This window comes from Pinus tabuliformis, chromosome Q, assembly GCF_031772625.1.
Source record: "Pinus tabuliformis cultivar Carrire ecotype Pingquan chromosome Q, CPIR1, whole genome shotgun sequence".
Classification (NCBI taxonomy): Eukaryota; Viridiplantae; Streptophyta; class Pinopsida; order Pinales; family Pinaceae; genus Pinus; species Pinus tabuliformis.
The window spans coordinates 151,280,348-151,295,782 of record NC_142296.1 but is presented as its reverse complement, the minus strand read 5'-3'; the positions used below and the strand labels follow the sequence as shown (position 1 = coordinate 151,295,782).

Below are 15,435 nucleotides of genomic sequence, written 5' to 3'. Positions count from 1 at the left end.
TGTTTGCCTTTACCTTTGCTTTTGCCTCCACTGTTGAAAGCTTGCTTCTTTGCTCTGCCCTTCTTGCCTCTTGCTAACAATACCACATTGTCATCCTCCTCCACCTGTTTGGCTGCCCCAAGATGGTTCTTTTGATCTCATTCTGAATGCAATCGTCCCACAACCTTTCCAATTGGGAAGGTTTTCCCGTGCGACAATGCCATCCACAAAATTCTTCCAAGGCTTGGAAAGACCATTCAAAGCAATTCTCATCAACTCAGTGGGTGCAATGATCTCACCTACGGCTGCCAACTCATCTCTCACTGAAGTGATCTTTGTGAGGTATGCTATAGCACTGTCAGTCTTAGCCATTTTAATGGCCTTCAGTGTCTCCTTTAGGACCATTTTTATGTTTTCATTTGAGCTCTGGTAAAGACTGGTCAAGGTTGTCCACATCTCATGTGCATAAGTCTTTTCTTTCACATGAGAAATGACATGGTCTTTGATTCCTTCCAGAATCAATCTTTTTGCCTTAGCATTCTTTTTGTTAAACTCTGCCAACTATACAAGGTCAGCAGGTACTACTACTGGGTTCTGTGTGGTATTTACCATAATGCCCCAGACTTCTGCTTCCTCAAAGATGCTCTAGATTCTCTCCTTCCATGCACTGTAGTTGTTCTGCCCATCCAACTTGTCTTCAACTCTCAAACCCAAATATATGTTTCACTGTCCTACCAAATTGAAATTTTCAAATCTGTGGTAAAAGTTTCTGTTTTCTGTGTAAAAATCAGTTTGCTGTAATTTTCACTTTGTTGTCCCAAACTGCACTTTTCAGCCAACCAACCTCTGATACCATGAAGAAATTTCAACCCCCACTCCGGTTATCAGTTTTCCTTATCACTCCATGCATTTAGTTTTCAATCCAAGCATCATAAAAATTCTAAAATCTGGAAATGATAATATTTTTCTGAAAACACAAATTTAGAGATTTCACCACTGCTGAAATTGCAGAAATAAAACACAGCAAAATTATGACAGCCACACATAGAAAATAACACAGTGATTTTTGGTCAATGCGACCCTGGAAAAACCCCCTACAACTCTTGGGGAAAACCAGTTTGAGAGCTCTTCTTTATTTCTGAAAATGATTTTACAGAGAAACTAAAATATACAGTAAAATTCCAGCGACCACAAATTAAAACTTATCTCTATTTTTGTGCTTGAACTCAACCTCGAAAATCGTGCCAATCAGCAAACAGCGAAAACAGAAATTTTTACAGCAATAAAACAACATTAAATGTTGTACAGCCATCCTCGAAAAATGAGCCCAAAACTTGCTATTCCTCTTCCTCAATTTCTATGCCTTTCTCCTGCTGTACGGTTTTTCCTTGGGATGCGTGCCAATAAATGTTGTTGCCCAGATTTGCTGAAATGTCTTCTGGTTGCTCTCCTTCACTTCCTCACTGCTCAGAAATTCTCTCCTTGCTCTCTCTTCTCTTTCTCTCAATCATGAAAGAATGAATTGATCTTTTCCTCTTCTCTTCTCATTTTATTCTCTAAATGACCTTTTGGGTTACCCTAAGATCTAATCGCTGAGATTCATTTAGATCTAGGGATGAGAATAAATGTGCATTTAATTCTCACTTTCTATTTTTAACTCACCCACTTAAAATAAAGACCCACTTAGCCTTTTATTTCCATAGTCACTTTTTCACTTTTTAATTCTTCATTCACTTTAATAAAGTCACCTTTAAAGTAGAATGTAACTTTACCACTTATAAAGTCACTTTTAAATTAGAATGTAACTTTGCCACTTATAAAGTCACTTTTAAATTAAATTGACTTGACCACTTATAAAGTCACTTTAAGAAAAAAGTAAAATATAAATTTGGACACTTTTCCCTAGGCCAAAGATCAAAGCCTTAGGGAACCACTTGTCCTCTAGTACCCAAATTTTAACATCCTTAACCCAATGATGATAAGGGTAGAAGAGGAAACACACCTTAGTTAGATTCACTTTATTGTAATCAAACATCTCACATTGCACATTCACACAGATCACCACATATCTGTTAACTTACATCCATCAATTAATCTAAATCCAAGTGAAATCTAACTTAACTAAAACACCAAGAACATTCCACAACACTCCCTCTTACAGCATTTGGATTACAATCACACTCTTGGGATTTACTTTACAGCATTCTGTACTCAGTTATTTTTCATTGCCATATTTACTTCCAAGCAACATTTACTTTTGGCACTTCCATTTCCAAGTATAAGCATTTTCCTCTCACTGTGAACATTTACTTTCACAAGTACTCTTTATTCGGCACTAGTCTCCATTCGCTATATCATTTGCTTAAGAGTATTCCATTCATTTGGTTATTATTGTTACATCTCTTGCTTATGGATTGTTATATGTGATTATGATTATTTCATTTACTTGTAAAGTTATTTAAATGCTTTAAAGTGACATGTTGTAATTTATATTGTTGATGTGTTCTTGTGTAATTTATTAACCCCTAGATATTTCTTGTTTAGCTTTAGTTTAATCAAGCCTTAGTTTTCTTTTCTCATAGGGACTAGCCCCCTTGGCTTCACTAGGAGTTTGCCTAGATGGAGGAGTCGAAATTGAGTAACAGCTGCTCAACTCCAGACTTGCCCCCAAGGCCACACCAAGTGGATTAATGATTTTCTCCACGTTAGCCCAGGTGTGCATTAGGCAATAAGTTGCAAAGATGCAAGAGATGAATCAAAAGACAAAATTCGGCATAGAAAACACTCCAGAGTCCACCTCTCAAAGTATCAATCAAGCCTCTTGGACCAATCCTATTTAATTCTCTCAGTTAGCACTTTTCCCACTCAACATAAAACTTGCCAATATAATGAACTGCAGTTGGATGTGCTGGATTTGCTTTATGGCTTCAGGTTGGTTTGCAAAGAATGATTAGAATTTAAAATATATAACTACAGCTGTAGATAGAGAAGAATAGCAAGAGATCAATACAGAAGAAACTATGAACAATTACACCTACAGCAAGGACAACAAACCGACCTGAAAATGTTAATTTGCCACTCTAAATCTCCAATTTGAAATCAGTTAGATAGCTAAAAGATGAAATACAGTTTGAAATTGCAAAGAATATTTAGTGATTGTGTTTATGTTTTCATGTTCAATTTATATAAATGCCAATATATTGTTTTATTTTACTTTTGAGCCAAAATTATCTTCATTTTTGTTTTATATTATTATTAATTGATTTTGTTGAGTCAACCAGTGCCACATCAGCATTACAGATGTGACACATCTTACCCACCTGGGCTGTAAAAAGCACCTTCCATCACAATCATGGGAGAAAGAAACTGACATTTGCCACATGCATAAAGAGGACAAAGTATGTGTTCAGCTGCTAGGAGCATAACAGGTACAAGCTTCAAAGTACCTTTGCAAAATCTATAAGCATATGATAAACAAGTAGATAGATAGCAAGAAAGTGTGTCAATATAAAGACATTGATATTAGTAATCATATCTTCCGTGCTACCAGACCAGAATGCTTCCCTTTAGGTTTTTCTTCCTTTTCTTTGTTTGCCCTGAAATATTTCAGGTTCCTATCCCCCACACAATGCACATCCTCTATTTCAGAATTTGAAACATTGATCAGCATTTTAGGCATCATTTTCAGTAACACAAAAGAAAAGGTTATGGTGCTAAGCCAATGGGGTTATGGTTCAGCAGTGAAGAAGGTTCAGTTTCCCCAAAGGCATGAATAAGCAATTAAGGCCAAGTGTAAATCTTTGCTGATTTTGACAGAAGAGTACCCCCCTATCATGGAAGCTTAGTTGAACAAGAGTGTTTATGTTTAGTGGTTTACCCCTCAAAGGCCATTCCACAAACATAAGCGACCCACTGATGGTGCTTGACCTCTCCAGGCCAGTTGTGATGCTCTATTGAGTTTAAAGAAAGCACTTTCAAAAATAATCAATAAAAAGGAAACCATACCATCTCTGAATATATACCAAATACATGAAGCAAAGTGCTAAGCATAAAACATCAAGTCCTGTTTTCACCTTCAAATTTGGATCTAGTGTCTTGTACGTTTTTAATGAGTTAAGATTCTTTAACTTAGAGAATCCCAAGATTTCCATCAATTCATTCACATTGTCTCCTTTCTACATTGTATAACCAGGCTCTTTAGATTTATGTTGACTAATCACAACCTTGATTTATAGTAGTACAATGCATGCCTATGGAGACCAAAGGAAAAAACCTGAAAAATAATATATGTACAATAGATTGAAAAGTAAACTATATATTCACTGCATGGAGGGGGTCCCTTGTCCCATAAACAAGGGGGTCACATGCACCAATTTGGTGTCTAGCTTGGCCGTGATCTTAAAATTAGATTACTATTTTTATTATTATTAATAACTCAACAATGAAGTTGAAAAACATTACTCAAAATGCAGCAGATAAAATATATGAAGACAATGAGAGACAAAGCAAGCGTAATCAAGCAGACAACTTCTTCATTTTACATCGCATAAACTCTTCTAGAAGAAATCCCTTGTGATTCTTTAACAAAAAATTAAGGCAATTTTCTATTTTACAAATTACATATCAACAAAGTTAGCTGTTATAGGGCCTACAAAGTCTGGGGCAACTAAATATGAAATTAGAAGGAGAGCATAGTCACTAGCACCAATGGTACTCGAAACCAAATGTTGAGAATAAAAAGGTGGGGTATCAATTGACTTGATATGATCCATACAAAAAGGATAAGATATAACACCAGTGAAACATGAAAAGGGCTCTCATGTGAATAAATTGCTATATCTTCAGACGTTAATGTCAACTGTATAAAGGAAATGGAAAATTGAGATACATTGATATTTTAGGAATTATAAGGTGATAAAGTTCAATAACATTACCTTATACAGTGAATCGTGGTAACATTACTAAGATACTAGTGAGATACTTCAATAATATTGACATATCACCTATCTTAAGGGATAAATTCTGTAACATCTATCAATGAAAGAGATAAAGGTGTTGAAAAGAAAGCCGTAGAGCTGAGTCTTTGAAGAGAGGGGTGTTTAATGTCACTTGAGTCGTGCTGTCCTCTTTCCAGGAAATTAAAGGTTCCACTGCATGAACAGAAGCATAACATAAAATCGTTTTCCAACACTAAAAAAAGTGGAAACATAATCAATCTATAAAATAGAGCTTGGAAGAATGCCCGAAGATCAAAGTTATGCTGGAAAGTGAATTGCAAAGTTGAAAAGTTTCATAACAATCAAAGAGATTTTAGGCTTTGAGAAAGGAATTGGAGAGCTAGGTTACCATATGGGCCCTAGAATCAATAAATATTAATATAGAAATACGAAAAAGGCAACGACAGATGGGAGCCCATGGTGGTTGTTCCTAAGCCCACAAGGAAAGATGAAGGCCTCCCCCTGAGGATAAAGATCCTCCTCTGGACGTGGGCTTGATTCCTATCTTAACCTGCCCACTCCATCTGCCAGCTGGAATGTTTGCTATGTACTTATTGCTTTCTGCCTTGGGCGTTTTGGCAGTTTATGAAACACTAAATTTTGGTGGCAATGGTTGGCCAAATATTATTAGCTAGAATTTTTACATTTTCGCTATAGCTTGTGGTAGTTGTTTTCACAGCCTGTTTTTTTGTAAAATTCATGTAATATATTCTATAAATTAATGGAAATATGATGCATTTTATGTTAAAAAAATAAATAAGGTAGGTTATAGATATATAATTTCAAACAACATAAATTTGTCACAGCAACCTTCAACGAGGAATATCTCCCAGGTGTAAGCATGCTTCATCTCAGACTGGGGTTTCATCAGATTCACAAGTTTCCTCAATGACTTCTCATCTTAGCATGGATTGTTCTATTGATCACAACCTCGTGAAAGTTAATGTTTGATAAGTTAACAAGCTTCCATGGTCCACTTCAACCCTAATCTTCCAAGGACCTCCACTACCAGAAAAACTTCTAAAGCTGTTATGCCAAGTGAGAAGGCATTCCAATCACTAGCAAAGAAGAAGCTTTTTGGCCAAAGATTCCTCATTGAAAAAGCAAAGACATTATAGTCCTACACATCTCTTTGAAAGTAATCTAGCCTTAGAAATTATAAAGAGAATGCCTTAATCTGCCAATTCAATCATCTATAGCCAAGCTCATCGATGTCCAAATATCACACAACAAAATATTGAACAAAGGCTTTTACAATAAGCTTTTGCGCTAGAGGAATTTTCATAGTTTACTTTCAATATTGTCAAGTGGCTCTAGCTTGGGTGGTTAAGAGAAGTTGTTATTCACCCCACCTAGGTTCAAATCTCGTTCATGAAATATTTGTCCCTCATGGGCCATTTGGGGCAAATAATGCAGCACCAACAATCTCACTCTTCTTGACTGCTTGAGGATGGGACAAGATGTTTCCAAACACTTAATTATATTAGATGATCGCATGACCCATGCACACATAAGTGGATCAAAGCCCCACCTCATGTCCTTCAATTTTCCAAGCCGAAGAGCATTTGGCTAGTTCCATGTCAATGGTGCCCAATTCTAATGGCCCTAGGTGGGGGGCACTAATCTATGTCAATGAGTTTATTAGGGATTCCATCACGAATATGGGGAAGTATCCCTTGGCTTCTCCCCAAGGTTTTACTTCGTTTGAAGAAAAGAAGAGAGTTATTAAGGGCAATCTCTAGTTTAAGGGTATGGCAAATCTCTTTTGAAGTCATCAATGCCAAAGTTTAGCCTAGCCACCATGTCAATTACTTCAACACATGTTTGGAAGATACTTTGAAATCTCCCCACTATGACGAAAAGGTAATGGAAATAATTGGTAATTTGCTGCGTATGACAAAGATGATAAAGAAGGAGGTCAATACATCCATGCCAAAATGTGTGTTGATTTAGTATTAAGCAAAGGTTGCCTGCTATGGTACTCTCGGAAATCAATAGTTTTCAATGGATGGACTCAATTGTTAGACTGTAATAATACTACCTTCGAGTGCAGGTTTTGCCATGGCACCAACCACTTCATGGCATCCTACTCCCAAAAACTTCAAAAGAAGGAGAGTGGACAGAAATATTAATTGAATCCTCCACGGATGAAGATGATTTCCAAATGGTTAAGAAAAGATAAGAGAAACAGTCCAATTAGTTTAGTAATCAAATTGAGGAAGAACTTAGAAATGGGACCTCCTTTTACAATAGAACAATGTACAAGAACACAAAATGGAGATGATCCTAAGACTAGACCTCTTTCATATATATATAAGAGACAAAGGGTACAATGAGAGCTTCTAGGCCCTATTAATATAACACTAGAAATGTAATGACTCAATATTTAGGGATTAATAAAGGATTTCATGCTTAATATGGGGCTTTGTCTAGGGCTTAACAAAATGGCTCCCTTAGCAAAGACCAATCTAGATACTAAAGCTAATATATATATAAGAAGAAAAAGAAAAGTCCTTTAGTCATGAAGGCTAAACTCTGCGAGGCAGAAGGTCAGTTTATAGAGGAAGTCTCAAGGAAGCAAACAGATTTAAATTCTGATCAGGAATGATTTTTCCCTGCTTCAGTGTGGTGTATCTGGCAATATGAACATGTCAATTTATCATGACATTGGCGTAGTCAAATGGCTAAATACAACCTTTTGGCCAAATTCACAAGGCATTAGTTACAATAAAACCCAATTGCATTCAAGTCTGTACCAGTTTGGGAACCTCAACATTCTTATCTAAATGGATCAAATCAATGATTAAATTTCTTCGCTTGGTCAGAAAGCCCTGCCTTGAGAAAGCTGCCTGTCCAATATTTATTAAGGTACACAGGATGAAGTTTACATGCATAGACAAGTGTCAACACTACACAGCATTCTAAGTAATATAAAAAGAAAGTCTGTGGCTGTGTTCAAGGAAGCTCAATAAGTATCAAAACCTATAATGTTACTTTTTACTTTTTATCATTGCTTTACAGCAGCTAAAACCTGCTCACTGCTAATAACGGCATTCCAGTGAGAGATGCCCAGGTAGGCTTCTACTCCTACCCGATGGCATGAATTGGAGCCAATTTAACAGCAATAAGCCCAATGACCCATTATGAAAGCAATTTTTTTTTAAGCAGGAAAAACTCAGGGCCACCAGAAGAGCCTCTGGTGATATAATCTTAAGTTTCTGACATGCAATATATCATCATGTGCAGACAAAACCTAGCCAGCCGAAATAATCCACTGGTGATCTGTAAGGGAGCAGATTTGCACTCATGCCAAATGCCTCTTAAACTTAACCCATTAACTGTTTCCTTATGTTTGATAAAGACCAGCTCTTAGCTAAACATAAGCAGTTTTAGGTCATATTCCAGGACCAAAAGATGGTTAAATATCCAAAAGATGGTTGAATATCCACAAGATGGTTTAATATCCATTACTGTCCTTGCTAAGGCTACAACAGTAGGAGCACGTGCTTTCAAGTCGAATTTAGTCCCATATATAAAGTCAAATACTACCCAGTTGGCTCATATTCAAGAAGGCCCATTATGAAAACTATTGGCCAAATGTTCTCGTAAAAAAGCAAAAAAAACACTATATATATTTGAAACATAGAATTGTATGGTACAAAAGGCCATGGGATATGGGTTCATAAGGAGCGTTCTCACAGTACAGAGAAAAGTCCTTGCTTCTGCCAAATTCTATGGATTTAAGATAAATATAGCAATTCCCCACTAACCGATTGTCAACATTCTGAAAAGAAGAAACTCACCTCGACAATGTCATGCAGTGGAATAATGTTGGGATGATTAATTTGCCTGAGAATCCTTGTCTCCGAGAACAGGCTCTCCCGCAGCTTGTGACTGAGCTTCTGAGTAGCAATTTCCTTGATAGCAACCTGATAACCACGGTGGTGAATGTGTCTGGCGCGCCATACCACGGAAAAGGACCCTGATCCAATCTGCTTCTCCAACACGTAATTACCCACTACTCTACCCCTGCTCCCTCCCTCTGCCATTCTCAGCTCTACTTCTGCACCAAAATTATTTCTCGGTCAACTAAATTCACTGAATCTCAATATCATCAGAACCCAATTGCAGCTCTTAAGAAAAAGAAGAAAAACCGTCAGCATTCAGCTAATTAACGGCTATAAACCATACAAATTAAATTTCCAGTAGCACTAGCTAAGAGCTCCTTCGCTTCCTGGGTTTTCCAGGAAATAGGTAGTTTTCTTCAAAGGATGGTCATGGGAAGCTGCTTTGAAATGTATAGATGAGGATTCCTGGGCCCAATTTTTAAGAAAATCAAATCAAATATTAACAAGGGATTGGCAGCACCCAAACCCAAGTATAGAAAATTGGATTGAGGAGGAGAATGATGCCACCCCTTGCACACTGTAGGTGTTTATTATAGCGACATCATATATATAAGAATGAATGAGATGAATTCTCCATATAATCTTAGTGAAGGAATTGGCCATGAACTTTCAGCACACATGCAAGCTTAAAGAGGAAGCTTTCGCTTTTGTCTTTTGCCTTTTTATCTGGGCCCTTAATGTGACAGGCAGCCAAGTTTGTATTGCTCCAGGCAAAAATCTTTGAGGGCTCGTGAGTTCTTTAGGGCGTGTATGCAGAGTTGAATTAATGGGGTAAGTGTTTTATTTTAAGTTACGTTAAGTATTTTATCTTTAATTAAATTATTTAATATATAGATAAATAGAATATTCAATATCTATCGCTTAATTTGATTGGTTTAGAATTTTTAGAGTAAGTTTTCTAGTTGATTACTTAAATCATTTATAATGATTATATTTTATTTGACATAAGAAGAAGTTAAAAATACATTCTATTAAATATATTATTTATTTTTAAATAGTTTTTATTAATTTCATTTATTTTTAGAAAATATATTTAGGTTTTTTTTAGTTTTCAAATATTGTTTTCAACTGAACAATTCTACTTCTCTTTTATTAGTTTTTAAATATTAGTTTCTAAACTGAACAATTCTATATATAAAAATAAATCATTAATAAGATAGGCATTAAGAGATTTAATTTAAAACGTTAGTTTGACTGTAGCTAGACAGTCATTTTCTTGATTTCACAACTGATTGTGCATATTTCATTCCATTTAATTAAAAAAATAATAAAATATTTTTTTTACTTTTAATAAATATAATATTAAAATTATTAATTTTATTTAAAAATATAATATTTTTTCTTATTTTAATTAAGATGTGAATAAAAATATAATAAATATTTTATTTAAAATAAATATAATAAATATTTTTTTAAATAAAATAAATATTTAGTTACACAATTTACTTAAATTATTATTTTTTAAATAAGTTAGTTATACTAGTAAAAAGACTACTAACTTTAGTTAAATATATAAGCAAAATAAATATTTCTTTTATTAAATAATAAAAAAATAAAATAAGTTAGATGATAGAATATACTATTATATTATTAAATACTATTTATTATATGATTAAAATAATTATTTATTATTGAATTAGTATATATTTTAAAATAAATAAAATTATTAATTATAATATTTTTTAAAGAAGTATATAGTGTTGATAGACATTATCTCAATAGAATTTTAGTATTATTATTTTATGATTAAGTGATTATGGTGGATTATGGGTGCATCTATCACATAGAGGGTCAAGATCTCATTTCTAATTTTCACTTAATACTTTTTCCTCGGTAAGCTTTAAGAATACACTTTGGTTGTTATGACAATTCGTGGGAGGTTGGTGGCTATTCAGTGTGAGATTATGAATGTTTTAGTTATGAGTATGTGAGGTTTAGTGGGATGCCTCGTCAACGACATTAACATTAGTAATTCAAATGGTGGGAACATCTATGAGCAAGCATGTATGTGGGAGATGATGAATGTGGGTGCCATAGGAAAAATATGGTGGTGCTACACACACAAAGTAAAGTGTACAAAGAAATGGTCCACTTTGGTTTAACCTAGCTAGTGTTCTTTGTTATATTTGGGTTCCCAATATCCCTTCCTCTACCAACAATAAAGAGATCTAAAGTTTCTATGGCAAGAGGAACTTGAGGGTTTCCTCTTCCTTCTAGGTGTTATTTGGTGGTATTTGGGGTGTGGAGGGTCATTTGGTCTCCCCCTTGACCTCCCTTGCTCCAAGCTTGTGTGTTGGCTAGCCAATTTTAATTCTTTGTGGGGTTTTGGTAGTGGCTTCTTAAAGCATTTCGAACCTACAGGTGGTGTGTTGCACATGACTCAAGTCTCAGGTTGAGATAAGACTCAATCTTGTCTCTTCTAAATTGGGCACTGGCAATGGTGGATAAAACGAAGACTAAGACCCCCAAATCTAGCTGACAAGGGGTAGTGTGAAAATGGAAGGCCAAAGTGTCAACCAATAGGCATGCCATGCCTCACTTTCAGGGTACAAGTGTGGAAAGGACAGCTTTACAAGCCCATCAACAATTTAACTATAACATACCACAACACATCTAATGTATAGTTTAGGGGTTGTTCATTTTAACAAGACAAAGGTATCTATAGACGTATAGGCAACGAATCCAAGATAAATTCCAGGACTAGATCTCAATCTCTGGATTTTCTAGGTCTCAAGATAAAAATATGTTTCAAGATTATGGAATTGTATTGCCTAGTCAAGACTCTAGTTGCCATCACAGTAAATAACTAGGGGCATAATGAGCCAAAAACACTAGATATATTGTGATGGTTGGAAGCAAAGTTCACAATGCTATGCAAACTTGTCTTTGAACTGAGTTGCAAGGTTATTGACCATAAACCAAATAAAAAGGAAGGAATAGTGGAGGTCATGGGAACTTCTAACCCACATGGGACCAACACAAACCCAATAGTCATTAAGGGTGATTTGTGACAGAAACTTTCAAGCAAAGCCAAAGGATCAAATACTTATTCTTATCCTAGCCCTTCTAAACCCACATCACTCTAATCCCACTATCTGTCATCATGTTATGTTTCTAGTTGCTTATTTATTATATTTTATGTTTCAAGTTAACGCATCTATAGTGTTGTCCTGATATAGTTCTAAAAGACTTTATATGCTTGATTTAGTACAATTGGGGAAGCTTTTGCAAAGTTTATTGAGGTTTGATTTCATTTTTGGCAAACCTCAATAACCATGTCTATAATTGTTTTTGTACAGTATTAATATATGAGTAGACCAAGTGAAAAACACACAAGTGCACACACACAAAACAAAGTATATATTTGCTTTAATTTCTTATTCTTCTACATTATGATAAGAATCATATGTTTTTTATATTCTTTGAGGCTTGAGGTGGTACAACAACAAGACTCGAACCCATGACAATAATATCCTAGACATGTGTTCAATATGTCACTTTTTTCAAAGTCGAAAGTGCCCAGCTAGAGAAATTGCACCTAGAGTAGTCTCACAAGTGTACGTAGAGCCGCCAGGAATGGACTGCGGGACTTGTGGGGGATCAACTCCACACTTAGTCATTGGACCAAGCACTCGTGGCCTTATTCAACTTGTCACTTGCAAGAATTATACTTAAGTGGGAAGGATGACAACCATTCCTCCCAACTAACCAAAATAAACTCAATTCATACTATAATAAAATATATAAATATATAAATATATATATATATATATATATATATATATATATATATATATATATATATTCATTTTAATTTTTAATTTTTTATATATTTTAATTTCGAATATCTATAATACTATCATTGATTTAATTTATTAAAATTATGACACTTAAGAAAATTATGAAACTTATAGAAATTTCTCTTCAACTTTGTAACAATATCATCAATTTAATTTATTAATTTATCTCAATTATGAAAGACTCTCTTAATTTTGTTCATGTTTAAAAAGAAAAGAAAAAATGGAGTTGTATTTAGTGTGACTTTTTGGAGTTTCTAGTGTTGGAATCCGACAGAAAAATTGAGGTTAAATCTTGATTTCCGTTACTTAAACTAGTTTTTTTTATTGTCTATATAGATTCAGCACCCTGAAAAAACCCTAGGGCACTTCTATTGTGCTGGGGTTATCCATGAAGCTTGTGATTTCAATGAATTCCTGCCAAATTTTAGAGAAATTAGACGGAAAAAATCCACCGAAAAAGCTTCCAAAAAGTCGCACTAAAGACAACTCAAAAAAATGAAGCAAACAAATTAAGTTTTGTTATTTTTTTTCGACTCCAATTAATTAAAGTTGGTCTCAATAGATAGTAATGATCATTATTACCATCATCAACATATTTTAATTTAAAATAAGGATTGAAATTTTAGTTGTGTAAGTGGAGATTAAATTATTTATTATTATACCTAGTATTAGGCATTTATTTTCTCTTTGATTGAGTATTAGTTTCTCTTTGATCAATTTTTTTTGCTATCTATCCATAGTTTAACATTAGGAATTCAATTTTTGTTATTTTTTATTATTATTTAGATTTATTTATTTGTAAAGTGGTTGGTTGAGGTCTTATTATGGGTTGTTTAGTAACTTCAATTTCTATTAGTTACTAAATTTTTGTTTTTAATTTTATTTCCATTGAGTGGGTCTAATGGTTAAGAGCATGTGGGGAACAAGGGGATCTCATACACCAATTTGGTGTTCGTTGCGCGGAGGTGGGTCCCTTATCCCACAAACAAGGAAATCTCATACACCAATTTGGCGTTTGGCTTGGCTGTGACCTTAATTGGATGATAATAATAATAATAATTTCCTTTTCATTTAACTTTTTAATTTTTAATTATTTTCCCTTTTTCTATTATTTCTATTTTCATGAATTATAGTTTTTTTTTATTTCCATATTTTCAATTTAAAATAACCTATTATTATATTAAGAATATATTTTAATTAAAAAAACAAACAAACAAACAAACAAATATATTAAAGTGTATATATTTTATTATAAACAATATTAGTTAATCATATTTCTTAATTTTTTATGATGGCTTGTTTTATTTTCATGATGAAATTTTTTGTCTATTGTGTTTTAGTTTAATTAAGTTATATTTAAGCACTAGCTAATATATAGCCCTTGTTATTACACAAGTTTAAATATTCTATTTTTTTGGAATTTTTTAGCAAGCATTGCCATAATCTAAATATAATTGGTAGCCCCTATTGCATGTAGAGCTCATATTGCATCTAGATTATGCAATATCAACAATTGATATCGATTTTCATATTTGTTCTAAATTTCTAGCAATAATTTGGGCAAAACTTATTGGAAAAATGTGTCTAATAAGCGTTAAAAGAAAAAAAAAAAAAAAATTGTACCACACTATTTTTTTTTGTAAGTAGATGCAAATGATTTCTATTAATAAAGACGAGTTTTACATTAAGAGCATATATCCTTTGGCATCCCAAAAACACTGACGTGGGAGTGTAAGCCTCCAACCGAGTAAAGCAAACTAAGCACCATTTCTATCTATAACAGGTAGGGACTTGGGTGCTACAAGACCAGAGGAAAAAAAACATAAGACCAAGAGATTGACGTCATAATAGATCCATGTAACACTCCCAGTATTGCCATTCAAGGTTTGCACCAATTAATAAGAAAGTGTTGTTGAAGCAAATAAGAAAAACAGTCACCTTCTAGGAAAACACCATTGAATAACTTGCATGGGAGGCTAAAGAGCAACAGTCACCATCCTTTTACAAAAGTGAAGACCAAAGTTCATGCCAAATGTTGAAAACAGTGGTATTGTCCATCATATAGAAAACTTTTGAAAACACCAAAAAATGTGCCATAGCATCCTGTAGGCAAAAAATTGAACTCGCAAAGCCCACATTAATCAGAGATAATAACTAGAGAAATAGGAGAGGTATTAGCAGGTGGAGCATTGATGACTACAGGGGGATCAGTAAACTCCTCAAAATCAAAGTCGAAGACCATATATTTTTCGACCATACTAAGACGTGAGACCAAATAATCTAGGCATAACCGTATACTTTGGAGCTTAGTGGAAAGGAGTCGCCTTCACCAAGTGGGCCCGCAAGCTATTTTTGGCTCAAAGTCTATTTTTAGACTATGTCTATTTTTAGACATATGGATCATGGTCTATGAGTTGCAGTATGTTATTTGTGGATGATTGGTCATGTTGGTAAAAATAGATGGACTTCTATTTTTAGACATATGGACGGTTTCTATTTTTAGACTGTCAGGCTAAAAATAGAACAGTCGAATATTATTGTCTCATAAGGACTATAAACATTATCTTATCCTCTTGGAGCACTTCAGTTCGAGCTACGGATGTGGCACATGTAGCTGTCAGAAGGAAATGCGCTTTTCTTATGAGTCAGTTGAGCTATTACATGGTGGACTTCAGTTAGAACTCAAGTGGTTGAGTTTTGGTGGAGTTTATTGAGGAGTTGATGGAGTTGTGTTCAGTTTGACTTGGTTAA

The 15,435-nt window shown here is 34.3% G+C and overlaps 1 protein-coding gene across 1 annotated transcript in view; it reads right to left on the bottom strand.

Moving 5' to 3' along the window:
* LOC149218705 (serine/threonine-protein kinase ATG1c-like) overlaps window positions 1-9,625 on the bottom strand; it is a 370,274-nt gene extending 360,649 nt beyond the window's left edge. Inside the window, exons 1-2 of the mRNA XM_089384128.1 lie at window positions 9,168-9,625; window positions 8,780-9,039 (exon numbers count right to left, since the gene is read on the bottom strand). Of these exons, the coding sequence (XP_089240254.1) occupies window positions 8,780-9,025 (246 nt within the window). The 5' untranslated portion in view covers window positions 9,026-9,039; window positions 9,168-9,625. The remainder of the gene's footprint in view (window positions 1-8,779; window positions 9,040-9,167) is intronic.
* Between the last annotated feature and the right edge of the window lie 5,810 nt (window positions 9,626-15,435).